Source organism: Malassezia restricta, chromosome III, assembly GCF_003290485.1.
Source record: "Malassezia restricta chromosome III, complete sequence".
Lineage (NCBI taxonomy): Eukaryota > Fungi > Basidiomycota > Malasseziomycetes > Malasseziales > Malasseziaceae > Malassezia > Malassezia restricta.
The window spans coordinates 775,539-800,499 of NC_040195.1; the positions used below are offsets into that span (position 1 = coordinate 775,539).

The following is a 24,961-nucleotide window of genomic DNA, read 5'->3' on the forward strand; positions in this document are numbered from 1 at the left end:
GCGTGCGAGGCCCCTCTTTTTTCAGCGCGCGCGCTCGTATAAAAGGAGGCCCACAGTCGGGTGGCGCCTCGAGGCACGCCGATTTTTGCGTGGGTCCGCCTACCATGAGCGGTAGTATGCCTGCGACACGCCTAGATAGGCTCGTGTCTCTCTTGGATATCGGGTCGTCGTCGCTGATTCGCACCACCGCGGCGACGCAGCTAGGCCAAATTGCGGCGCTGCGTGTGCGAGGGGCAAGCACGGCGCACGAGGGCGCGTCCTCGTCGGAGCCCGCAGTGTACCGCGGCACGGATGGCGAGTGGAATGAAGTCCTGACGCTCCTGGCCCGTGTCGTGCCGCTCCTGCTGTCCAAGAACTGGGACACACGCATGGCGGCGGCGCAAGCGATCTACCACATCACCCAGGCCGCTGGCGTATGGGATCCCGACACAGGGACGGAGCGCCACGTATCGGCCCCTATCAAGGCAGAGGAGACGCCGTCGTTGGGCGAGGCGGATCGCCTGCAGTTTGCGAGCTTCTCCCTGCCGCATGTCCTGCAGACAGGCACCAAGCTCCTAGCGTCCGTGGGCAAGGAGTACGATGTGCCTGAGCTCATGAGTCGCGAGCGACTTCAGCACGCAAAGAAGGACGTACTTGGGAAGCTGGGCCTCGGGTTTGGCGCCGACGACATGGATATGGGCATTGATATGGATGCCGAGCTGGCCGGGTCCAAGCCGGCGCCCAAGCCGGCGCCTGCACCGGAGCCGGAGCCTGGCGCAGACCGTGCACTGAGCGCTCGCGAGCGCAATCAGCTGAAGCGCAAGCGCAAGCTCGAGGCCAAGGCTCAGACCCGCGCGCCGGTAGCGCATGTCGAGCCGGAAAAGCGCGCCAAGTTGGACAGCACCGCTCAGGCCTCCGACAAGGCGGCCGCCGTCTTTTCGCTGCAGACGCAGCGTGGCGAATGGCCCTTTCGTGCGCTGGCCGAGCTCCTCAGTGTCGAGTTAGTCAGTCCGACGTGGGAGGCGCGGCACGGCGCGGCGCTCGGTCTGCGTGAGCTGTTCCGGACACAGGGCTATGGCGGCGGACGCGTGATGCATGCGTCGAAGCAAGACAATGACGAGCGCCACGCTGTGTGGTGCGAGAATCTCGCGGTGCGTCTGTTGTGTGTGTTTGCGCTCGACCGGCTCGGCGACTTTGTGTTTGACCATGTCGTAGCGCCCGTGCGAGAGACGGCGTCGCAGACCTTGGCGCAGCTGCTGCCGCACATGACGAATGAGCTGGTGCGAAGTACGCATCACGTCCTCCTGGAGATGGTGCGGCAGGACTCGGTGCGGGAGGCGCAGCTGGTCGGACGCGAGGGGCAGCGGCCTTATATTTGGGAGGTGCGGCATGCGGGCCTGCTCGGCATCAAGTACGAGGTGATGATGCGCGTCGATGTCCTGGGCGTGGAGGACGATATGCTGTCGGATGTGCTGGACGTGGCTCAGCTAGGACTCCGCGACAATGACGACGACGTGCGCGCCGTAGCAGCTGCGATGCTCCTGCCCATCACCTCGAACATCGTGTCGCACCAACTCGCGCGCGTATCGGACCTGCTGGATCAGCTGTTCGTCTGCGTCAGCGACAAGCGCGATGACCTGTCGAGCAGCGCCGCCAGCGTCATGGACCTGCTCGCGTCGCTCATGTCTCACGCCGAGGTGCTGGGCATCATCGACGTGGCATCGCTTGCGCAGCGCGTTACGATGCTCTTCCGCTTTTTCCGGCACACCATCACCAACGTGCGTCTGTCGATGCTCAATGCCATGCATGCCCTGCTGCAATGCTCGTCGCTGCCGCACGACTGGGTCACGGACGACCTCATTCGACTGCTGCTCCAAAACATGCTCGTCGAAGAACGCGCTCCCATCCGCGAGGCCACTGCGCGCGTATGGTCTCAGGCCCTCCAGGTGCTCGGCCCGCGCGCCGCTCAGCTCGCCGCCCCGCATTTTCCCGCGCTCCTGGCCCTGGTCATGACGCCCATCGGCACGCCGATGGACACGTCGCTGTTTTATGTGCCGCCGCGCGCGCGGTCGGAACACAATATCGATCGTGGCATTCTCGCACAAGACCTGACCCTGGTCAGCACAGACACCGTGCTGCGCGGACGTTTGGGCGCTGCGTCGGCCCTGGGCGACTTGCTGGCCCTCGCGCCGCCGTCCTCAGAGACGTGCAAGCTACTGCAAGAGGCGCTCGAGGCGCGCTCAGCGCTGCAAAAGTGCCTCGGCGCCGTGGTGGCGCAGCGATGGGCCGAATGTGTACCGAGTGTCAGCGAGCTGCTGGCCATCGATGCCGTGCGTGGCGTGCACGCGACGCTCCTGCAGCTGCTCGACACATCCATGCCGCCCATCTACACGGAAATGCACGTCCTGCTGCAGCGCATGCAGCACGACTGCCACGTCCTGGGCCAAATGATGGTCCGCGACGCCCACATCGCTCGGGATCGTGTGCCGGCCGTATCCAGCCCATGTACGACGGCAGACGCCCAACGGCTGGCCGAGACGGCCGCTACCCTCGCACCCTCCTGCACGACTGTCGTTGAGCAGAGCCGCAAGATTCAACGTGCGATCGAGCAGTACGATGCCACGAAGGAAACGCAGGACGTGTTGGTACTCGCTGCCGTAGCCGGCGCCGTCGTCGCATGGGGCGTGCTTCCGCCGAAACTCAACCCGCTCATCCGCAGCCTGATGAACAGCATCAAGTACGAAGAGAATGCGGATCTGCAGGCTCGCGCCGCCTGCTCGATCGCCCGCCTCGTGCGTCTATGTACGCTGCCTACCGCGCACGCGAATCCCAGTGCCAAGATCGTCAAGAATCTGTGTGCGTTCGTGTGCCAAGACACGTCGATCACGCCGCTCTTTGTCGAGACCAAGGGCGAGCGCGAAGGCACAGGCGCATTACCCGTCGCTCCGCCATCGGAGCGGCGTGCATCGGCGGAGCCCGAGACGCTGACGCCCAGTCGCCTCATTCGCCGCGGCGCCGAATGTGCGCTGATGCACCTGTGCCAGCAGTTTGGCGCTCAGATCTGGGACGAGCTGCCGATCCTCTGGACATCTGCGGCCGAACCGCTCCTCCACGATGCGCCCATGGACGACGCGCGGGGCCAGGCGCTCCTAGACGCATGCTCCGTCCTCGAATGCATCGCGCCGCATGTGCACACCGACCTGCACGAATCGCTCGCATCGCTGTTGGACGCGCTTGTGCGTGTCTCGCAGAACGAATTCCGCGTACTGCGTGGTGCGAGTGCGCGGTGCTTTAGTGTGGTGACCAAGTGCATCACGGATCAGGGGATGCATGCCCTGGTCGAGCAAGTCGTGCCGGTGCTCGGCTCGGCGGAACTGCTGTGCCGGCAGGGCGCGATGGAAGTCGTGTCGTGCACGGTGCGTGTGCAGGACGAGCGCCTGCTGCCGTACGTGCTCTTCCTTGTCGTGCCTGTGCTCGGCCGCATGAACGACAGCGACGAGTCGATCCGGCTGCTGGCGACGAACACGTTTGCCGAGCTCGTCAAGCTCCTGCCTTTGATTCACGGCTTGCCTGACCCGCCCCACTTTTCGCCAGCGCTGCTCGCTCGCCGCGAGACCGAGAAGGCGTTCCTCGCTCAGCTGATGGACGGCTCCAAAGTCGCGCCGTACAAGATGCCGATCGAGATGAAGGTCCAGCTCCGGCCGTACCAAATGGACGGCGTCAGCTGGATGGCCTTCCTTGCCCGATACCAACTGCACGGCATTTTGTGCGACGATATGGGTCTCGGAAAAACACTGCAATCCATCGCGCTCCTGTCGTGCAAGCATCATGAGCGGCATGAGCGGTGGGAGCAGACACAGGCGCCCGATGCCAAGCGCATCCCGTCTCTGATCGTGTGTCCTCCGACGCTCACAGGCCACTGGGTCCATGAAATTGAGACCTACTCGCCGAACCTCACGGCCTTGCTGTATGCCGGGCACCCAAGCGATCGCGCGCGACTCAAGGCGCAGATCAACCAGGTCGATGTCGTCGTCATGTCGTACGATGTGGTCAGGAACGACGTCCAAGACCTAGCGTCCCGATCATGGTTCTACTGCATTCTCGATGAAGGCCATGTGATCTGCAGTCCCAAGACGAAAACGACACGCAGCGTCAAGCAGATGCGGGCGCAGCACCGCCTCATTCTCTCCGGCACGCCGATCCAGAACAATGTGCTCGAACTGTGGAGCTTGTTCGACTTTTTGATGCCGGGCTTTTTGGGCTCGGATCAGTCGTTCCACGAGCGCTTTGCGCGGCCTGTCCTGGCGTGTCGCTCAGGCAAGCCCAGCGCCGCAGAAAAAGAAGCTGCCACATTAGCGCTCGAAGCTCTGCATAAGCAAATCGTGCCGTTCCTGCTGCGTCGTCTCAAGGAAGACGTGCTGGACGACTTGCCGCCCAAGATTATTCAGGATGTCGAATGTGAATTGAGCGACATACAAAAGCAGCTGTATGACGACTTTGTCAAGGCCACGGACGACGACGACGAGGAGGAGGAAGAAGACAAGAAGAACAACACCGAGCCCAAGGAACAGCAGCATATATTCCAAAAGCTGCAGTACCTGCGCAAGCTTGCCAATCATCCCTCGCTCGTACTCGATGCCGCCGTGCCAGCCCAAAAGAAGCTGCTAGAGCAAGTGAATGCGAACCGCGGCACATTGGCCGGGCTGTCGCATGCCCCTAAACTTCAGGCACTTCGACAGCTGCTACTAGACTGTGGTATTGGTCACGACACACAAGCGAATGATGCTGCGCTGATTGGCGCCGACACCGGCGCATCGGTGTCGCAACACCGCGTGTTGATTTTCTGCCAAATGAGGCACATGCTCGATGTCATTGAGCAGGACCTGTTCCGCCCGCTCATGCCCCAAGTGACGTACCTTCGCCTAGACGGCACGGTAAGCAGTGATCGTCGGCACAGCATTGTACAGTCCTTTAATGCCGATCCCAGCATTGATATCCTCCTGCTTACCACGTCAGTCGGTGGTCTGGGCCTTACCTTGACCGGCGCTGATACCGTCATCTTTGTCGAGCACGACTGGAATCCTATGAAAGATTTACAAGCGATGGATCGGGCACACCGCCTCGGCCAGAAAAAGGTCGTCAATGTGTACCGCTTGATCACACGCAACACCCTCGAGTCGTCCATCATGGGTCTGCAACAGTTCAAGATGAACATCGCCAACTCGGTCGTGACGCAGCAAAACAAGTCCATCGACCAAATGGACACTGACCGCATCCTCGACCTGTTCGGCCCCTCGCCTCCCAGCGACGCCCAGGCCGAGACCAAGCCCCCACCTGTCAAGGGCATCAGCCAAAAGGCCCTGCTGGCTAGCCTGGAGCACATGCCCGATATGAACGAAGACGAGTATGCCGACATGAAACAGTGGCGCCCTTCCGCTTCATAGACTACAAGAGTTGCATGGCGTCCACCGGTGACGCCACGGCCCAGATGCCAGCAATGTCCAAGTCAAACTTGACTAGCGTGTCTCGTTTGCCTCCACGAGATGGCTCACGACGCAAGGCACCCAGTGTCTCGGGAGCCGTGGCAGGCTCCGGCTCACCCTCTTCGCGCACAGGCAAGAGCGGCGGGTCGACGAGCGCGCTCACGCCCACGGTAAGGATTTTTTCGCGCAGCATAGACACCTGCAGGTCGGACACGACTCCGAGGTTCGTGAGCACAAACGAGTCGAAAGGGATGGTGATCGTTTGCCAGTTTGTGCCCTGGGATTCATCGAGAAAGAGACGATGCTGGTACAGATCCGTCGTAACAGGTCCATCTGTCTGTATATTGACGAAAAAGAGCGGCGGATCAGGGGAACGTGCAGGCACATTGCCATACGGGAGGCCTAGCGCCTCCACGGCCCGTGGAATGGCCGGGCCCGTCTGGTCGTTCGCATGCAACGCGGACCGAAGCGACGGCGACGACGGAGTCGAGGAGGATGCCAAGCGGTTGCGCACAAGGATAGCTAGGTATGGGTGGAAGGACGTGTCCCAAGTCTGCATGCTGAACAAGGTAGGCCGAGTTTTGTTCCGGAATGCGGCGTATCCACTTCGCTCGAGGGAGGAGCCACGAGGAATCTGCGAGCTTAGCGTTCCATAGAAGCGACCAAACACAGAAGGCACTTTACCCTCCAGTGTCTCGCGCTCTAGCGAAAAGTGGCAGCGCGAGAGGCCGCCAATATCCGAGTCAGCTCCTGTGGCCATCTGCTCGAGATCAGCTGGCGTGGCCAGTTTGTAGAGGAGCTGAGAGTCCGTGGCATGCTCCATCGCGGAGACTTCCATGCGCATAATGCGTGCCGTGTCATTCTTGACGCCCAACAGGGAGCGTCGGAGCGCCTGCCCCAGACGCGACACGAACGACATGATCAATCGATCTGCTACGATGGAACGTGCGCAGGACCCCTGATGATAAAACACGTGCTGGACACGTGACAAGAAGAAAGGTGCGAGCAAAAGGTGACAGGGACGCGGCGCTCGGGTGGCGACGACGGATGATCACGGCTGCAGGACGGATGCCGATCACACATATCGTGCTGAAACGTGCACTGCACTCAACAGCACGATGTGAAAACATTCCTCGCTCACCATTTCAGGTGTTTGTGGACACTCTGCGTCAAGAGTTGACCAAGTCGCGCGAGTTTCAAGACAATTTGAAGCAGTTGCAGGGTGAGTCGGCCAAGTTCCAGGACTCGGAAACCATGCGCAAGGCGCGTGAAGCGTATGAGCGTGCTCGAATTGTGTCCTCGATCAAGCACAATCCGCGTCTGCAGGCCGCAGCCGAGCAGCTGCGAAAGAATGGTGGGCAGATCAGTGCAGCCATCGGCACGACGCTGCGACAAATGGAAGAGAGTGAGCTGATGCGTTCGCTTTCGGCCATGTCAAGCCGTATTCGCCGGCAGCTAGAAGAATCGACGGCGCCTGTGCGCAACACAGAAGTATACAAGGCGTTTGCTGAGACCATCAATGAGGCATTTGACGACGGCAACTCGGGCATTGACATTCGCCTAGCACAGGGAACCAGCGCCGCTGATGCGCGTCGCATAAAGCGCGAATTGCGTTTGCGCAAGATTGGACGTCGGCCGCCCGTACACGATGTGGAAGCGGAACCTGTTGATCCCATCGTGGCAGCCGCTGCTGCGGCCGGAGAGGCAGCCGGTCGTGAGACGTCTGGCGCCGAGGCCCCAGCTGACCAGCCCCCACCCGCACCCAAGAGGTTGGGCGGCTATGCGGTCATGAACCGCGTGAATGAGAATGCGAATGCAGGCAGCGACCTTGTGTTGGCGCCTGAGTCAGCGCAAGGATCGCGGTGGGAGAAGTTTACGCAGCAGAGTCCCATTATGCAGCGCCTGTCCGAGTGGCACGAGCAATATCAAGACTCGGAAAACCCCTTCATCGAGCGTCTGCGTGGCGTGACGAACCGCGTGGCATCATGGTTTGAAGAGAACGAGACGGCGCAGGTCGTGCGGTCTATCAAGCAGCTCGATCCTTCCTTCACCCTCGCTGGCTTTACGACCGAGTTGCGTGAGTACGTCGTGCCGGAGGTGTTGGATGCATACCACACGGCGCAGCGCAACCTGCTGCGGCAATGGTGTGGTGAGGCGACGTTCAATGTGCTGATGGCGACGCTGGAACCCTACATGAAGCGTGGCTACGTGGCGGACGGCCGTATTCTCGACCTGAGCAGTGTGGATGTGGTACAGGGCAAGATGCTGGAGACCGGCCCGATGCCTGTGCTCGTCATCACGTTCCAAACGCAAGAACTCATGTACTTTAAGGACCCGAAAACCGGCGAAATTATCGATGGCAGCGTCGAGCAAGCCATCCAGTGCCGCTATGCCATGGTGTTGACACGCGTGGAGTCGGAGTTGGAGAATGAGATCACGGGTGGTTGGAAGATTATCGAGCTCGCCCGCCGTGGACAGACAGCCTTTATGTAGCTGTGCACGTACTACGACAAGTGCGTGCAGGGATCGCAGGCAAGCACGCCGTCATAGTCGGCATGCGGGTAGCCCCAACTTTGGAGAAACTCGCGCACACTGGATGCGAGCTTGCCGCGCGAGCGGACACTGTGTTTGCCGGCGCCGACGCACAAATAGGCTAGGCCGCGGAATCCTTCGGACTCGAGGGCGAGTAGGAATTGTTCGCAAGCCTCGAGCGCCTCGTCCACATGCAGGCCGTGCAAGTCGAGTACAGCTTCTGTGCGTTCGTCCAGCGACAATGATGCACCTGCCACCTGTGGCTTAGCAACGCCGAGGCACAGACCAAGACCCGCGCCCATCCACCGGCCACGCAGACCCCGTGAGCCGCGTTCCTGACTCGCCTGAGCACTGCTGCCCCAGCCGCCCGCATCGCCGCCCGCGCCGACCTGCAGACGCTCGCGTAGACGTTCATGCCGCGCGTGCAAGAGTGCTTCGATCGTCTTCCAGCGGTCCTGATGTCTGGGTTGTGATGCGCGTACTTTGCCCATGTCAATGGCTAGGGCGCTGCCCGTCGATAACGTCGGAAGCAAGGAAGGCGGCCGAAGCGCGAGACGCTTGCTCGATACAGTGCTGGTGCTACCACGCGGCATGACTTTGGGTGTCGTCGAGGCAGGGGCACTCTTGGCAGCCATCGCCCAGGGCGTTTGGGACGCATCGGGCTTGGGACGCGGAGGGATCCACGAGGGCTCAGGCTCGGGTTCTGGCGGCGCTGGAGCGACTACGATGCTCTGTGCGAGCATCGATAGTGCTTCATAGTCATGCATGAAAAGGCATGGGTCGTTCAGGCATTGGCCCCGGAGCCAAAAGCGGCAAAGCGCCTTGTTGAGATCGTGAGAGAAGCGGCAGTCACTCCGTCGGCACTCGCCCGCGAGGAAGAAGCGACATACGCGCGTGGTGGGATCATCAGAGCCTGCTGAGTCAGGCGGCTGCATATCCATGATATCCACGCCTGCATCATGGGCCTGCTTGACAATTTGGAGCGCCGCACTGATGTCGTAATGGCTGATGTCCAACGCATGCTGGATCATGAGGGAGGCGCGTTGGAAGCGGTGCGGTGCATCGGGCTCATCCGGAAACAGGCCCTGATTATGCGCGACAAACACACTGCAAAATACCTCGAGAGGCGTGAGCATGGGTGCACTTGCCTCGGCGTGCAGAGAGAGGGCGCTCATATCCGGCACCGATAAGGGAGGAGCGGAGGCCGCGCCTTGGTATAAGGCAGAAGCGCTCGGTGGCGCAAAAGGAGAAAACTCATCTTCTTCGTCATCTGGGAATGTGTCGGGCGCGGATACCTTGATGGGCTGCGGCGGACGAAGTTCGTTGGCATGTCGTGCGTCGGCAGGAGGGGTATATGGCGACGACGTGGTGGATGAAGGCGTAGACCGGATCACCGTAGATGTGCGCATGGTATCATCACGATGCTTGAGCATAAGTGTCAGAGCAGCCGCATCGAGCTCTGCCTCAGATATGGGCCGGAGGCGCTGCATGTGCACACGTAGCACCTCATGCAGCGCCATGCACGCGTCGTCATCGTCGCCGTCACGCATTCGATCCAACTGCGCTAACAAAGCATTTTCTGCGTCCATGTATTCTTTCTTATCCAGTTGGCGCCCCAACAGCGAATGCAGGTAGGCACGCACATGGGCATGCCCCGATGACGTCGCCATGTCGTTCGTGGCAACCGCCCACGGAGGAGGGTGTCGTTGTCTGTCACGTGCCGACGGGCGCCCACCCACGCGGCCAAGGCCCACGCCGAGCTGGCTACGATCGGCCATGGCGACGCGACGCAAGCGTGATCTGATTGAGCGTGTGCGGTACCCGAATCCGCTGCCTGCGTTGCCGCATGCGCCGAGGCTCACGAGGATCCCGGAGCCTGAGCCGAACTATGTGTCGCCGATGTACCTGCAACGGATGGCGGAGTCGCTGCAGCTGCCTCTGACGGTGGATGCCGAGGCGGGCATGCCCTTGGACCTCGCGCGACTGGAATACCTGTGGCTGGAAGACGGCACGCACCCCTCTGAAATGGACGGCGTGCTGGAGTGGGACAAGCTGGACGAAGATGATGCCTTTTTGTTGTCGGAGGCGGGCATGCAGCCGGCCGAGGCAGAAGATCTGGCGCCGCAGAGTACGGCGCAGGCGCAAGCAGCGAGCGTGACGTGGCTGCGTCGTACAGAGTACCTCGGTGCCGAGCAGCGGAAACAAAAAGCCGAAGCGAAGGCTGAGCACGAGGCGCCCAGTCACGACACGTCTCGGCCCGCGCAGATTGAGCGCATCCTGCATGGCTTTGACGCGGCCAATGCACCGCTGGCTACTTTGCGGCATCCAAGCAAGCCACACGTGCACGCCGTGGAAGCATACGAGCTGCTGCCTGATCCAGAGACATGGACGACGAGCTTCCAGGTCGTGCGCTTCGCGAGTGCCTTGGGCCGAGCGAATGATCCACGATGGGATGCCGCCATGCTGCGCCCCGTCACAGACCCCATCACCGGTAAGCAGCGTGTGTCTATGTACTTGACCTGCGCCGATACATTGCCGCAGTACGGAGAGCCTGACGTGGTCGATGCAGAGGAGCTCGATGCAGAGACGCAGCAGAGGCGTCAAGATACAGCAGCGGCGCGATTCAAAAAGCGCCGTCGCCTTGGTACATACCCCCGCGTCCCGTGGCTCGATGGCGAAGACGGCGGCGATGCGAATGTATACGGCACGGGATTCCGTCATGTGCGTGATTTTGAGCCGATGGAGCAGCCGGTGCCGACAGACCACCTGCTCGCCGTGGTCATGGACGACGAAAAACCTGATGCAGCCCCTGAACTGGCCCATGTACAAGCCGACGCGCCGATCAGTGCTCAGGATGAGGAGGAGGATCTGTTTGGGGACGAAGACGAGTCGCAGAAGGATGTATCGACGACGCTTCCACCCCAGTCCGAGGCAGAGCGTGCTCGGCAGCAGCATGTCGTGGCGCCAGCATCGCAGGGCCGCAAAGTGGCGTACTATCACCACATTGATATGCGGTATGGTCTGCAAATCCGTCGCGCACGCAAGACAGAGCAGCGTCTCCTTGTACCATACGAAGGATTCTGGCACCGCATGATCGTGGGACACCGGCCCATGACGGAGCGCGAGTTGACAAAGCGCCTCTTTCTTCGCGACGGTGTCGACAAACTCAATCTCGAAGGCTTGGAGTACGTCGAGAGTGAGTCGGAGGACGAGGCAGAGGCCCACAACCAGGAAGAAGGCCATGGCGCGCCCGAAGAGGACAACGACCAGGAAGACGGCCGTGGCGCGCCCGAAGAGGGCGAGGAAGCTTTGATGGAAGACGCAGCTGTGCATGTACAGGAGCGAGAAGAAACGGGTCACGAGGGTCCCGAAGAGACGAAGGAGGACGAAGGCGAAGAACGCGAGGAAGAGGAGGATGGCCAAGGAGAGACGGCCGACGAAGGCGGCGAGGACGACGCCGACGAAGAAGCCGATCTCGAAGTCGATGCCGACGAACTGGCCGACTTGCAGGCCGAAGCCGACTTGCATCCCGACGACATGCCTACCGAAGGTCGGCGGCGGCATACATAGGTATCTCATGCTATGAAGCAATCTTTTCTGGTGGACGCCAATTCACACGCGGGCCAATCTCGTACAGATCCTCGAGCATGTCCTCGAGACGGCCATCGCGCTCAAACTGTTCATACTTGCGGAACAGCTGCAGCGCCGCGAGAGCATCCTCGATGGAGTCGTGCCCGTCATGCTGCTCAACGCCAAGTGCAAGACCTTGCTGAATGTCTTTTTTGAGCAGAAACCACGAGAGGAAGCGGAGCGACAAGTTGCGCGGATGCGCAGGTGAATGGTACAGTTGCACGGTATCAATGACCTGACTCGGCGGCACGAAAATGTTGATGATCCGAAAGTCTTTGGCGAGACCATGCCCAATAAAGCGGCACCCAAGGTCCGTGAGCATGCGCAGCTTTTTGTAGGCTGTCTTGTGCGATACAAGCGTGCGCTGCGTCCGTTTCGGATCGAGATCGTCCGGCTGGATACCGGAGAATTGCGTCAGGTAATCGACGATCGGCTCCGTGGTCCAGATATGGTCATCAATGAATGGCTCGCCCTCGCGAGGACCTTCGCCACGCAGCACGGAGACGCGCGCTAGAGCCAGGCTACTCGGCTGGATGAGCGTGCGTGTGCCGTCTGAAAACACCTCGAGTTCCTCCTGCGCCAGCGACACAAACTCGGCATCAATAGCGACGAGTGTGCCGGGCTTGGGCAGCTCAGACTCGGACAGAATCCGGTGCCGGCACAGGTCATCGCGTCGATGCTGAGATATGTGCGTGTCCTGCAGCAGCAGCGATAGATCAGGCCGCAGATGGCGCGCCAGATCCGCGAGATGCTTGGCGTGAGACTCGGCCACGTCATCGACGCGTTCCCACACAAGCAGCGCAGGCACTTTCCACGGCTCGCCGAAACGCAGCGCCTCCGCCTCGGTAATGGGGCGCACGAGGAAGTCGTTAAAGACGTACCAAGCGTCCGGCGCGTCGTCATCGTTCGGAGCACGGACAAGAGCACACAGATGCGGGGCATCACGGGCCCCTTGGGCTTGGATGACCATCGCACGGAGCATGTAGCAGGCTGTGCCCGCACGCGGCCATGGTGCGGAGGCGTCCCATACACTCTGCGCGTGCACGTACCCATGCTCGACGTCCATGGCGAGACGAAGCGGCACAAAGCCGTGGTCTGTGGGCTCCCAGTGGTGGAACTGCTCAGCCCCATCGATGCACGTGTTCACACACAGCACAGCGGGCAGGGCATGCGTCGAGGCGGCGCTGCGCCAGGTATTATGCGGCGCAAAGCGCGTGTAGCATTGACGGCACGTGCTTTTGAAGAAGGTCTCGCGCAGCATCGAAGCACTCAGGAGCGTCGCAAAGTCGTACGTATGAGGTGCGGCACCGGTGGGGTATAGCAAGTCGACGACATGCGCAAGCTGGGACCGTGCCGTGGTGTGTCCACATGCATGGCATGTGCTATACTGCAGCAGGGACCATGCACATGGATTCACACAGAGCGGCAAGAATGCTCGATCAAGAGCCGCAGAGGTGCTTGTTCGAAGAGCATGCTGAGACGCACACTCGAGGAAAAAGTGGTTCAGCGTCTGCGCCATGTGCGAATACGGCGCATTCGATTCGTCAAGAAGGCCTAGGAGGGCCGCTTGCGGCGACCGCGTGAGGACGCGAAGCAGTTGCGTGGCCTGGCAGTGCGTGCCATGGGCGTCTTCGAGCATGCGGAAGAGGAAGCCGGCCTCACATAGCAGGCAATCGTCGTCCGCGCACGGCATAATAGTGTGCTGCTTGGCAAACGCACGGAACGGCTGAGTATAGTGCAGCGCCTGGAAGTACGAGTTGGCGTACGCTGCGCCAATGTTGGTTTCCAGGCCCGCGTAGCGCGTCTGATTGTAGGACGCAAAGTCAAAGTCCTCCACGCCAAAGCGACTGTAGGGAATGGACAAGTGGCCATAGTAGTCGGGCATGGGCTCCGTGTGTCGTGCCGACAAGGGAGGCGGAATACGGCGCACGGCGCCGTGCTGCGTTTGGCGCAGACGCATACGTGCCGCTGGCGTGAGCTTGCCATGCCGATCAAGCCGTGCCAGCACGGGATCGGACGGCACGAGGCGGTTGCGTGTGCCACGCAGATGCCGCGGCAGCGGTGCATACGTGAGCCCTCGAATGTGTTGGGCATGCTCCAGGGCGTCAGGGCGCACAGGCGCACGGATCGAAAACAGAGGACTCGCGTCTGACCACAAGGCATCGTAATTGATGCGCGAAAGCAGCGGCTTGTCATAGTGCGGCATGCCAATGCACGACAGAGGCGTGTCGTCCGTCCACTCCATCACCGGTGGTGGCGGTGCATAGTCTGGCATGCTCACGGGCGGCGTGGGGTACGCATTGATCCGCAGCGTGTTGGCATGCGCATCGCTGGTCCATACGCGCACAGAGCCGTCTGACTCGCCGAACGCCAGCGCCTCGGCGGACGAAGAAAACGCCAAGGCTGTGATCAAAGCGGCCGAAGGCATCGAGTAAAACTGGCTCTGGCCTGGTTGGTGTATATCGACGAGCTGAAACTGGGATTGCGGCGTGGCCACAGCGACGATCGAGGACTTTTTCGGGTGGATCGCAAGTAATGCAGGACCACCTGGGGCTGTGAGAGGCGTCGGAATCAGAGCCTGCATCGTGCGCACGTCATGTGCCTTGATAAACGGCTCAGGGATGCGTCGGCCCTGACGAAGCGTCCACCCGATGCTGTAGATCAAGTGCCCATCCGTTTGCAGGTCTATCAGTCCACCGTGATGTGCTGGGAGCTTGTGCTCAGCACGCAGCGAGCGAGGATCGTGCAGCTGTATCGTGCCTTGTTCTGTCCCGACACACAAGTAACGACTGCCCTTGCGAAGCTGTGTCACCGTGCCGTCAGATACGGCACTGCGTACGACACGCCCGGATATCGAGTGCAGCGCGAATAAGGCATCATGCGAATTCGGAGCTGCGCCTCCGACAATAATGTCAGAACTCGCACTTTGCGGCGACGCACAGAGTCCGGCTAGTGCCACACCCGGTGCATGGTCCTCGATCTGCATCGACCAGCGCCCCAGTCCCTGTCGCTGCGATGCACATACACGCCCCTCACTCAGGCTGATAATAAACTTGTCATCGCTCAAAATGCCGCGCACATGCCTCGGCTGCTTAGGCACACCATGCGCGGCTAGAGACGTGTAGCGCGGCAACGTCGGCAGCGCGCCCGTGTGTGATGTCAGCTGACCAGAGGCACTACCGACCCACAACAGTTCAGACATGGTATCAAAGTGCAGCGATGACACATGGCCCAGCACGCCTGACACGGCATGGTCCGCCAGGACATGCGCCCGCTGCGTCCATTCCGTCATGGCGAGTGGCGGTCGTAAGACGCCACGGGCAGCGACCTCCACATTGGGTCAGCGCGTGCGGCACAAGATCAGGCCCTCGGTATCTATGAGTGGCTACAATGGCGAGATGGGCTTGAGCTTCGCACGCTCTGCCGCTTTTTCCCTGCGCCATTCAGCAATAGTAGCTTCCATCGTGCTCATGTTTTCGTGTACACGTCGCCGGCGCGCTAGCGACGCACGCTCGCCCTTGTGGCCCTTGAACATGCGTGCGCTCGAACGGCCAGCATAGGGGCCGTGTGAGCCGTATGTCTGCGCAATGCGCTTCGCCTCTTTTTCGTCTTCCTCAGCGCTTAAAGTTGGCCATGCAATATGGGTCGACCAGCCGGTGATCACCTCGTGTCGCGGCATGTCGTTGATGCGTCGCGCATATCGCTCAAACTTCGGACTCAAACGCACCTGATCCTCTCTGCCCGTTTGGAAGGATGCTCGCACAAGTTGCGCCTGCCGACGCAGCGAGTACTTCGGCGGCTGCCAGTGGCCCGTCTCTTCATGCCGCCAGTGCTGAAATGCTTTGCGGGCCACGTCCGAGACGGGCGCCTGACCAGGCGCGGTAGACACATTCGAGCAACGAGCCCGAGCACTCGCTGACCACTGCGCAAATCGGTCCATGAGCGCTTCAGGCATGCCGCGCTGTGCTTGCCACCTCAGGGCCGTGGCACGAAACGCCGTCATGATGGGCGAGTGCGAAGAATCAACACTCGGCCGATGCAAACAAACCGCTTCAGAGACACTCCACTACTATGTACAGGATGAGGAGTCTGTAGGAGCGCTGCTACTCTTGCTCATCGTGCGCCGCCGCATGAACCAGCATGGACAAGCCGTTGAGCACCTTGACAAAGTTTTCCAGATTACCCGCTCGAGGGTCATCATCGTTCGACGTGCTTTTCGACGTCGACGTATCCTGATGTGGGGTCCTCCCTCCGGATGACGAAGATGAGGAAGAGGACGACGTCGTAGCATGAGTCTGGCTCCCGTGGCTAGATGCATGACTGGATGCCGCCATTTCTTGGGATGCACTCGATGCTGATCGAGCGGAAGCTTTAGACAGCGACTGCTTCTTCGCAATCGATGCTGCCCTCGCGCGGGCCGATGCGGCTGAGGCCGACGCTGCAGAACGCGCAGAAGATCGGGATGCTGCATTACCATCGCTTTTAGATGAGGAAGTTGGGTAGGAAGAAGAGGAAGAGGCAAAAGAAGAAGATGAAGTGGAAGAGCTAGGTGTGGATGAATGACTCGAGCTGCTATCGCTCCTTGATCTCGTTGAGTTGTCATGGTGGCTGTGAGACGAAGTTTTCTCTGGAGGATGGCTCGGGTGATCATCATCGTCATCAATGGTCCACCATGTGATAGGAAATACACCCAGCACAAGATGATGAAACTCCTGGAAAAGCGACATGCTCATATCCAGCGCCCCATGATGGCACTGCTTAGTTTGTGGACAGGCATCCATAATCACAGCTTTGGCCGTCTTCAAACCGTTGGCAATCATAATCTTCTTACCACACCAGCTAGAGCGCTCATTCAGTGATCCGTACATAGGCTCGTTCAATGCCACAATGTGCATGCTATTATCAATGTCTTGTCCACAAGCGCCCGCTTTCCATGTCTCAACATCGTACCACGTCGCCATTCCCGAATAGGCAGATCTCTTGCCCAGCAAGACTTCTGTCGAGTTCGACATGCTCGATTCCATCAATTCGGGTTCCAGGTATGCGCTTCCTGCGCCAAGCATCGCCAGGAAACCAAGTATCCATGCTTTCCCCATGGAGAAGTTTTTGGCAATTATTCCAAGACCCAAGTGCCTATCCGACATTCCGAGGCCCTGCCCCCACCTCCCTTTGTGACATGATTATGTTATGTTATGCGAGCCACAACCTCCGCAAATGGACGTGCAAATCAGACAGGCAAATCCCATCCGATTCAATCTCTGCAAATCACTTGCGTTTAGTCAATTTTGCCGAAATCATTGGCCAATCAAAAGCTGGTCAGGCGCACTACAGAGAAAGGGCATATGGAGTAGTTTATATGTTTTATTTCATTGGCTATAATAACGCAATTTTTTACGACGCCCGCTCTCCAACACGCCAATCCACTTGAATCGTTTGTCGCGCACGTAGGCGAATAACGCGGGGTCGAATCAAGACTAGGTTTCATGCATTGAAAATCTTGATTCCGCATATTTGCTCACATTTTACTACTCAATTTGTAATCCGGAAAGAGCAATCAGCCAATGTTTAGATGTATTGAGTGTGAAAATGAAAATATGTTTACGGCACAACACAGGATATGCCAGAGGTCACACCCACAATCTCCAAGACTGAAAAGGCAACGTCTTCTTTACTCCCCACTTCACCGTCACCCCACAAGATGAAGTTTTATGAGCTTCCTTCGATTCCTGGCTCTTCTAGAATCAGGGGCTGGTCTCTCACAGCCTTCTGTGCCTTTGTATGCGCAAGTGGTTTCTTGCTTTTCGGTTATGATCAGGGTGTCATGTCATTGCTGATCACAGAGCCCATGCTGGCCACAAGCATGCCCAAAATCGCCTCTTACAGCCCAAATGGTGCTAACCAAGAAGAATACTATGCCAAGCACAACGACGATCCTGTTGAATACCATCCTGAAGCCTTTGACGCCAATGTTCAGGGTGCTGTTGTCAGTTGTTATGAGCTTGGATGTTTGATTGGGTCTGGTTTTGTGCTTTTCAAGGGTGATACGCTTGGTCGTCGTTGGTGTGTGGTGATTGGTTCGATTATCATGATTATCGGCACGATCATCATGGTGGCCGATGACCATATGTCCACTTTCATTGTCGGTCGTATTATCGCTGGTGTGGGTAATGGTTTAAATACTGCAACCATTCCTATGCTTCAGTCCGAGCTTTCGAGGCCGCAGTACCGTGGTTTGCTTGTGTTTATTGAGGGCGCCTTGCTTGCTGGTGGCGTCATGCTCTCGTATTGGATCGACTTCGGTTTCTTTTTCCTTAAATTCAACTCGGTTCAGTGGCGTTTCCCTATTGCCTTCCAGATTGTCTTTGCCATGATTCTTCTTTTCGGTGTCTTGGTTATGCCGGAATCACCCCGTTGGCTTGTCAAAAAGGGTCGTAAAGAGGATGCTAACAAGGTGCTTAGCCAGCTTTACGACCGCCCGCTTGACGATGCTGAGGTGCAACAGGAACTTAACACGCTCATGGATACTATCCGCAAGACTGAAATGGATTTGGGTCCGTTCAAGCTCAAAGAGCTGGTTACAAACGGACCTCACCAAAACTTTTACCGTTTGTTGCTTGGTTGTGGCTCTCAATGTATGCAGCAATGGACTGGTATCAACAACCTGACGTATTATGCTAGTACGGTGTTCAAGATGGTTCAGCCTGATGATGTCGCAAGTCGTGCGCTTGTTGCCAGTAGCGGTATCTTGTATTTCATTGCCGCCTCTTGCGCCATCTTCTTTATTGACATTGCCGGTCGTCGAATGCTAATGATCTGGTGTGCATGCGGTATGATGATTTGCTTTGCTATCATTGCGGGTATGGTTCAGATGGTCAAGCACCCTGAATATACTCCTGGGGGCGACACTAAGTCATACGGTAAGGTGGCTGAGGCTTTCATTTACTTGTACTTCATTCCTTGGTCCCTCGGCTGGCTCGGTATGACTTGGCTCTACCCTGCTGAAATCAACCCTATTCGTACTCGTGCACCCGCCACCGCCTTGTCGACTTGCACGAACTGGCTGATGAACTTTACTGTCGTCATGATCTCGCCACCTGCCTTTGAAAATTTGGAGGGTCACACATTCACTATGTTTGGTGCTTTCAACCTGATCTTTATGCCGATTGTTTACGTATTCTACCCTGAAACCAAGCGCCGTGGTCTTGAAGAAATGGACTTGTTCTTTGCTGACGCGCACAAGGAGGGCTTCTGGAAGGCTAGTCGCTTCCAGACGACCGCTGTGTACCTATCTGTTACCCGCCCTTACCTTACCTCTGAGGAAGTTGACGCTATCATTTCTCAGCGCGAAGACCTTGGTGGTAGCCGATTCAACAAACCAGCCATCACTAATGATTTGGATGCCATTGAGCCGGAGGAAGAAGGGCTGCAGGCCTAGCTACCCGCTCACATTGGCTCTAATATAACGTAAAGACTATGCAAATTTGCTGTTTGAGCAAAGTCTTTAATAGTTGACCTTCTATTATCGACACTATACGTGTACAGATAGTTGCTTAATGAGAGGGCCTTGAACGTGGATATGGCGAGATGTCAAATCTTGCCGCGAGAGCACTCAACTGGTCTCACGTGTCGGTTCATTCGAAGAACATTAGATAAGCGATCATGACGCGTACACTCCGCATGGACGTGCCAAGGAGTCAAGTACGACGTGGTGGCCTTGGGCGGTACGCCGGGTCATGGACGTTGATTTCCTCACGGATGATCCTCTAGATGATGTTAAATGGCCAATTCAACATCTAGAAGTGACTCCCAGGTTTCTTCATTGGCTACCTTACCGCTCTATCACACAAGTCGAGTATGACGCTTTGCTGGTAAGGGCCCTGGAAAATCTGAGTCGCTCCGTACAGACGGAGCAATGGGGCACTAATTTAATGGAGTGGTGTCAATATTTGAAGTACTTATTCGCTTTGAAGTATCCGATGTCGCTCGCGCTTCGAGCTCGTATGGCTCGTCTCTTCTATGAGCTGGCAGTCATGCCTAAGCTCGATGCTTCATTGACGGAAATGGCGGCGACAATTTGTGTGCATTTGCTAAGTCCGAAACAACAAATAAGCATCAAGGACCTGGAATTGCCTTGGAAGCCTTTATATCATGTGTTGGAGCATGCAGTTCGCCACAAGCAACGAAGAATCGGTTCATCCTCCATAGCAGGTGTGCTCTTGGACTTGGCGGAATGCTGTCAGCGTTTTTTTCCGGCTTCTGAAGCATCAGCTATGTTAGAGGCAATGCTTCCGAATCTAGACGGACATGACTTAAATTCCGTCATTTCTGTACAAGCCCTCCTCGTGCATTTTCTTCCTTTATCGAAACCGGATGAATGGCTTCCAGCATTATTCCAACTTTGGGCGACATTCAAGTCTTCTCTATTTGATGACCAGATGCTTGATCTTTTGGCGCGTCTGACTGAGCTACATGTGACGGAGCCGCATAGCACATCGAAGTGGTCGGAAACAGGCATCTTCAGTGACGAACAATTTGCGTTGATCATGACCAAGTGCTTACGGTCAGCGGGTCTTCCAGTTGGTGTGAACAAAACGGCTAATGCTGCCTTGATGGCACAGTCTGCCTCCGTTCGCGCGGGTGCAGATGCTACGGCTTCCCAAAAGACGTTACGCATGAAAAAACCAAGCGATCGACTGCACTCGTTCGCACTAATTCTTGTTTACAGTATAGCCTGTGATGATCCGAACGTCAGCTCGTTCGGTGGCTCAAAAGCATTGGCGCACCTTGCACAGTTTGTACAAGCAACAGAGATGTACTTTCATCCATCTAACTGGGGACCTTGGCAAGAGCAGCTCGCAACCTTTGTTCAGCACCTTACTTGGACATTTGCGCGACGTGTAAAGGCAGAAAAACAGGATGACTGTCGGACACCTGCAGAGTGGCGAATCACACCCAGGATCCAGGAGGAGTTTGTCAGGATTTTGCGGACTATTTGCTTGTTGAGTTTATTTTCAAAAGATCCTGTGACTTCGCTGTCCACACAGTCCAGTTTGAAGCGCATGGCATTCTTGCAACCTGAATTGATCTTGCCGGCCATCCTTCAACGAAGTTACAATTCCCTCGAAGCACTCGAAACGACACAACGAACGGGCGTAGTGATTGCGGTGTTAGCAACCACGTCACAGCCAATGCTATCACGTTCACTCTATGCCGCAGGAGCTAAGCATCTGGCTCCCCTACTGCACTTGTGCCTTCCTGGTATCGATATGAATGACTCTATGAAGACGATGAGTACATGTATGTTCATTCTTAGTGCAAGTATCTCGCTGGTTATATCAGATGCTTCAATGAATATGGACGATTACGATGACGAGACTCTGATACGTGTTGACGATGAAAGCGTGTCCACTTTATCAGCCGAAGACTATGCTGCGCGTCTATCGACAGCTGATCTTGATGCTTGGAGTACTGAATTTATTCGTCGCGTGCTTGCACTTTTCGCAGCGCTTCCAGAAGAAGGCAAGGGTGGAAAAATTGGAGAAAAGAATGAAGAGGCAGTACTGAACATGTTGATTGCCACATGCGATGCCTTTTGTAGCTCGCTGGGCGAAGAAGCTTTCTTGCGGTGTTTCGATTTGGTGCTAGACTATGTGCGCACGACAACAGCGGCAAATGGCGTAAAGGTTGTTGGCTCGTTGATTGGATGCTTTGCTCGAGCGAACAGTAGTGTTGTGTTGCAGCATATTATTCCCCTATCGTGCGAGCGTATCAAGGCAGAGCTTGAGCATGGAGCATCATCAATTCGCACAACGACCACCAGTGTTCCATGTCCACAGGATACGACGTTGCATTGGCACATAAATGTATTGAGTAATGCCATCATGTTTTCTGGATCAGCGCTGCTACCGTATCGTCAAGAGATTCTTTCCATCATGGCGCTGTTAATTGATAATTGCCGTTCTGAACGCGCCTATGTGTTGAATGGCAAATTTGTGCAGCGCGTGTTGACGGCGTTGGTGCATACGTACCCTTCAGAACAGCGATGCGTGAATCCAGATGAATGGGACTCGGACGTGCGACGCTTTCATTCGCACCGCTTGTTTGGTCGCTTGTACACCCAAGATCAAGTAACTGTCTCCTGGCACGTACCGTCGAAAGATGAAGTGGATATGGCCGTTGAAATTCTGGAGAAAGTCATCTCGCCTGTGTTGGACAGGCTTGACGCGCTCTTTGCTTCATCGAGCTTAACGCATGACGAAGTGTGGCACAATGACGTATGTCGGTACTTGCATGTCGTGCGGTACGCTTTGGCTGGACAAGTCGATTTGGCCTCTGACGCATACTATCGGCAAAGCGTGGTGCCCACTGAAGACATGGACGACATGGACGATGTGGATCCTTCGACGCGTGTCCCTCCGATGGACATGGGCCAAGGTATGGCTGCTATAACGCCGAGTGATCCTCGGTTCACATGTGTCATGGCATTTCGGGAACGTGTTGGTACATTGCTTCAACGTGTATCAGAAGTTGTGTTAACGCTTTCTGCTGACCATGTGGATGCCATGAAACAAGTCGTACGTGCGTTACGCACGTATCTTGTTCCACACAGTGCGCATACAGAAGAAGTACAAGGTCTTGCCAAGTCTGTGGCTTTCTTCCGGACGATCGGGCGTCGCTGGGCCAAGCAGCAGCGTTTTCCGCGGATATTGTGGATCCGCCGTGCTATGCTTTATCATGTAACGCGCCAGCGATTGCAATACTTGTATTTGGGACGCACCGCCTGTGACAATGCATTAATTTTGTGGCTCGAGCGCCTTTGCACGTCTCACTATGTTCCCGTGCGTCGTATTGCACAAACGACGCTTGAAAGTGTGTGCACGATGTATCGCGGCACCCGCTGGCTGTGCTTGCCCAGTTTGCTGGAACACCTCTCACCCACAGCAAGTGACGAGCAGGTGAAGGGTGCCTTGTATGTGCTAGCTGCGAAGTCATTTCAGCGCACCATTGTACGCAATCCGCGATTCACCAGGCCTGTGCTTCGAGCGCTTTTCTGCCTGCAAAGCCGTTCGCGCCCGTCGATTCAGAAACTTGTGCGTTCCATTTTAAGTGATCTTGCATCTAAGCTCGTCGATCCTGCGATGTTCAAGGCGTACTTTCCTTTGCCATCACTCCACGATGTGGCTTCCACATTCATGACGGTACCGCAGCGTACAGAAACGCCCCGTATGGCATGGCTACAAAAGGCAAATGCTTCCGTCGCCGCTTTGCAACGCGATATGCTCGAGCTATTAAAGTCGCCTAAAACCCACTGGGCGTTTGCACAGCTGGCGATGCGTGTACTCCGCGCAGTGCTTAGTCGTGACCAGCCGGTCCAACCTGCTATAGCCGAGCACGTTGCGCGACTGGCTATTTCAGATGATCCAGGAATGCGTCTTCATGCCCAGACAACACTCGTGCACATTCTGTACCTGTCCAAGCTTCAATCGTTCACGGACGGTATTGATTTGTACTTGGAGCGGATGCACCAGCCCCTCAAGCACTGCGAACCAACGCAGTATACCGATGCGCCTGAGAAGCGTGCTGCCATGTTCCATGCTCCGCTCAGCAGCACATCTCATCTCCACGATCGGCCTGTGGAGGGTTGGCTCGTCTGGCCTGCTTATGATACCTACTATACCACTGGCCCTCTGCCACCTCTACCACTAGAGACGAAGCAAACTCTAGACGCTATCGCACGCGTCGTGAACACAGATGCTTGGTGGCAGGCATTTGTGCGCCACATGTCGCTGGAAATGGAGCGTGACTATATGGCTGCTGACACGACGACTTTAGTCAAGAGCCTTTTCCAAATGCTGGGCACGACACCGCTCACTTATGCCAAGCCATACATTGAGCAATTGGTGAATGATCGGGATCGACATAAGCATCGCGCTGCTGCCGAACTTACTGGTGGAATTGTGCGTGGAGCGAAGCATTGGGCGCCGGACGTGGCGCAGGAAGCACTCCATGCATGGCTAGGGTCGTGGCTGTCTCGTGTCATGTGTGATTGCACGCTCGACAGCCAACCGGCGTGGCAGATGTGGGTCGAATATGTGTTCCAGCAGCGCGACCCTCGACGTCTCTATGCACTCTTGACATTTTTGTGGGACCACTCAAAGGGTGCACTCAGTGCTAAAGGACAGCATCTTGGACCTGGACAACAAGCACACGCATTGCAGCTTTTGGCAAGTGCCGTGCACGCATTGCAGGCCAAGTCGCATGGGTGGGATGAGGGTAATAAACTGACTGATGCCCTCTTTTCTCACTTTGCGCATGATTATCAAGAAGTGCGCAAGGCTGTATGTGAAACCTTGGTCGAGTGGGAGTGGACATGGTTGCGGCCTTCGCTGAAAAGTGTGCCAGAACTGTTAGCTCACAGTCGCAGCGCACATGGCTCCTTGTTGGCCCACAGTGATGTCATGCGCCAGAGATGTGAGGCTCTACAGAAGCAATTACGTTCTTGGCGCGCACAGCGACAACCATTGGCGTATGGTACCTCGAAGTACGATGTGATTGCCTCGACCGGGGCGTTATGGGTATGCTTGTGTTTAGACGATCACCGACTTGGGCCCATGTCCACCTATGTGCTCTCGCTTGTGCCAGATCTCTTCGAGGCATTCCAGCTGCGCGATAATGAGGAATTGTCAGAGACAGCTCACGACGTGCTGGTGCAAGTGGCATCTCATCCATTCAGCGTTGCCCAAGTGCCCGTGCTGCTCGAGGCGCTCCTGGACATTCTGCGCCGCTCAGAATCATGGCACTCGCGACTCGATGCATTGCCGCTGTTACAAATCGTCTACTTCCAAAACCTGTATCTTTTGTCGCATGACATGAAGCGCTGCATCCTAGATGTATTGTGCTCGCTCCTGCACGATCCTCACGTTGAGGTACGCGACATGGCGGCAACGACGCTTGCGGGTATTGTGCGGTGCTCGCAGCGTGCGCATATCACGGAGTTGTCACAGACTTTTGCAGACATGGCTGCCGTTCCCATCCCGCGGCGCGGTTCACCCGGCTACGAAGCCGCCATGACTCAAGTGCATGCGGGTGTGTTGGGCGCATGTGCCCTGGTGGCTGCCTTCCCGTATGACGTGCCATCTTGGATGCCATCTCTGGTGCTTGATACCATCGCTGTGCACTCGGAGAGCCCTGTGCCCATTTCGACGACAGTGCGGCGCTGCGCAGCTGATTTTCGTCGGACGCACCAAGACACATGGGCCGAAGACCAACATAAGTTTGGTGACCGCGTACAAGAAGTGCACGACTTCACTGTCGGACGTAGCGACTATTTTGCCTAG

General features: G+C 57.1%; 10 protein-coding genes across 10 annotated transcripts; 5 read left to right on the forward strand and 5 right to left on the reverse strand.

Annotated features, from left to right (window-relative positions):
• Positions 1–104: 104 nt before the first annotated feature.
• On the forward strand, positions 105–5,423 carry MRET_2108 (SNF2 chromatin remodeling protein; the record flags this gene model as incomplete). The annotated part of the gene is made up of 1 exon (XM_027628735.1): positions 105–5,423. One exon carries the CDS (start codon positions 105–107, stop codon positions 5,421–5,423), a length of 5,319 nt encoding a protein of 1,772 aa, XP_027484046.1.
• A 1-nt stretch (position 5,424) lies between these two features.
• MRET_2109 (NADH dehydrogenase (ubiquinone) 1 alpha subcomplex subunit 1) lies at positions 5,425–6,381 on the reverse strand (the record flags this gene model as incomplete). The annotated part of the gene is made up of 1 exon (XM_027628736.1): positions 5,425–6,381. The coding sequence occupies one exon, from the start codon at positions 6,379–6,381 to the stop codon at positions 5,425–5,427; it is 957 nt and encodes a 318-aa protein (XP_027484047.1).
• A 128-nt stretch (positions 6,382–6,509) lies between these two features.
• MRET_2110 (mitochondrial import inner membrane translocase subunit TIM44) lies at positions 6,510–7,955 on the forward strand (the record flags this gene model as incomplete). Its single annotated transcript, XM_027628737.1, has 1 exon — positions 6,510–7,955. The coding sequence occupies one exon, from the start codon at positions 6,510–6,512 to the stop codon at positions 7,953–7,955; it is 1,446 nt and encodes a 481-aa protein (XP_027484731.1).
• Positions 7,956–7,966: 11 nt separating this feature from the next.
• MRET_2111 (CCCH zinc finger and SMR) lies at positions 7,967–9,664 on the reverse strand (the record flags this gene model as incomplete). The annotated part of the gene is made up of 1 exon (XM_027628738.1): positions 7,967–9,664. One exon carries the CDS (start codon positions 9,662–9,664, stop codon positions 7,967–7,969), a length of 1,698 nt encoding a protein of 565 aa, XP_027484730.1.
• Positions 9,665–9,770: 106 nt separating this feature from the next.
• Positions 9,771–11,564, forward strand: MRET_2112 (RNA polymerase II-associated factor 1; the record flags this gene model as incomplete). The annotated part of the gene is made up of 1 exon (XM_027628739.1): positions 9,771–11,564. One exon carries the CDS (start codon positions 9,771–9,773, stop codon positions 11,562–11,564), a length of 1,794 nt encoding a protein of 597 aa, XP_027484733.1.
• A 10-nt stretch (positions 11,565–11,574) lies between these two features.
• Positions 11,575–14,916, reverse strand: MRET_2113 (PAB-dependent poly(A)-specific ribonuclease subunit 2; the record flags this gene model as incomplete). Its single annotated transcript, XM_027628740.1, has 1 exon — positions 11,575–14,916. One exon carries the CDS (start codon positions 14,914–14,916, stop codon positions 11,575–11,577), a length of 3,342 nt encoding a protein of 1,113 aa, XP_027484732.1.
• Positions 14,917–15,009: 93 nt separating this feature from the next.
• MRET_2114 (uncharacterized protein) lies at positions 15,010–15,627 on the reverse strand (the record flags this gene model as incomplete). Its single annotated transcript, XM_027628741.1, has 1 exon — positions 15,010–15,627. One exon carries the CDS (start codon positions 15,625–15,627, stop codon positions 15,010–15,012), a length of 618 nt encoding a protein of 205 aa, XP_027484727.1.
• A 100-nt stretch (positions 15,628–15,727) lies between these two features.
• On the reverse strand, positions 15,728–16,720 carry MRET_2115 (SRP40, C-terminal domain protein; the record flags this gene model as incomplete). Its single annotated transcript, XM_027628742.1, has 1 exon — positions 15,728–16,720. One exon carries the CDS (start codon positions 16,718–16,720, stop codon positions 15,728–15,730), a length of 993 nt encoding a protein of 330 aa, XP_027484726.1.
• Positions 16,721–17,322: 602 nt separating this feature from the next.
• Positions 17,323–19,059, forward strand: MRET_2116 (sugar transporter; the record flags this gene model as incomplete). Its single annotated transcript, XM_027628743.1, has 1 exon — positions 17,323–19,059. One exon carries the CDS (start codon positions 17,323–17,325, stop codon positions 19,057–19,059), a length of 1,737 nt encoding a protein of 578 aa, XP_027484729.1.
• Positions 19,060–19,357: 298 nt separating this feature from the next.
• Positions 19,358–24,961, forward strand: MRET_2117 (proteasome activator subunit 4; the record flags this gene model as incomplete). The annotated part of the gene is made up of 1 exon (XM_027628744.1): positions 19,358–24,961. One exon carries the CDS (start codon positions 19,358–19,360, stop codon positions 24,959–24,961), a length of 5,604 nt encoding a protein of 1,867 aa, XP_027484728.1.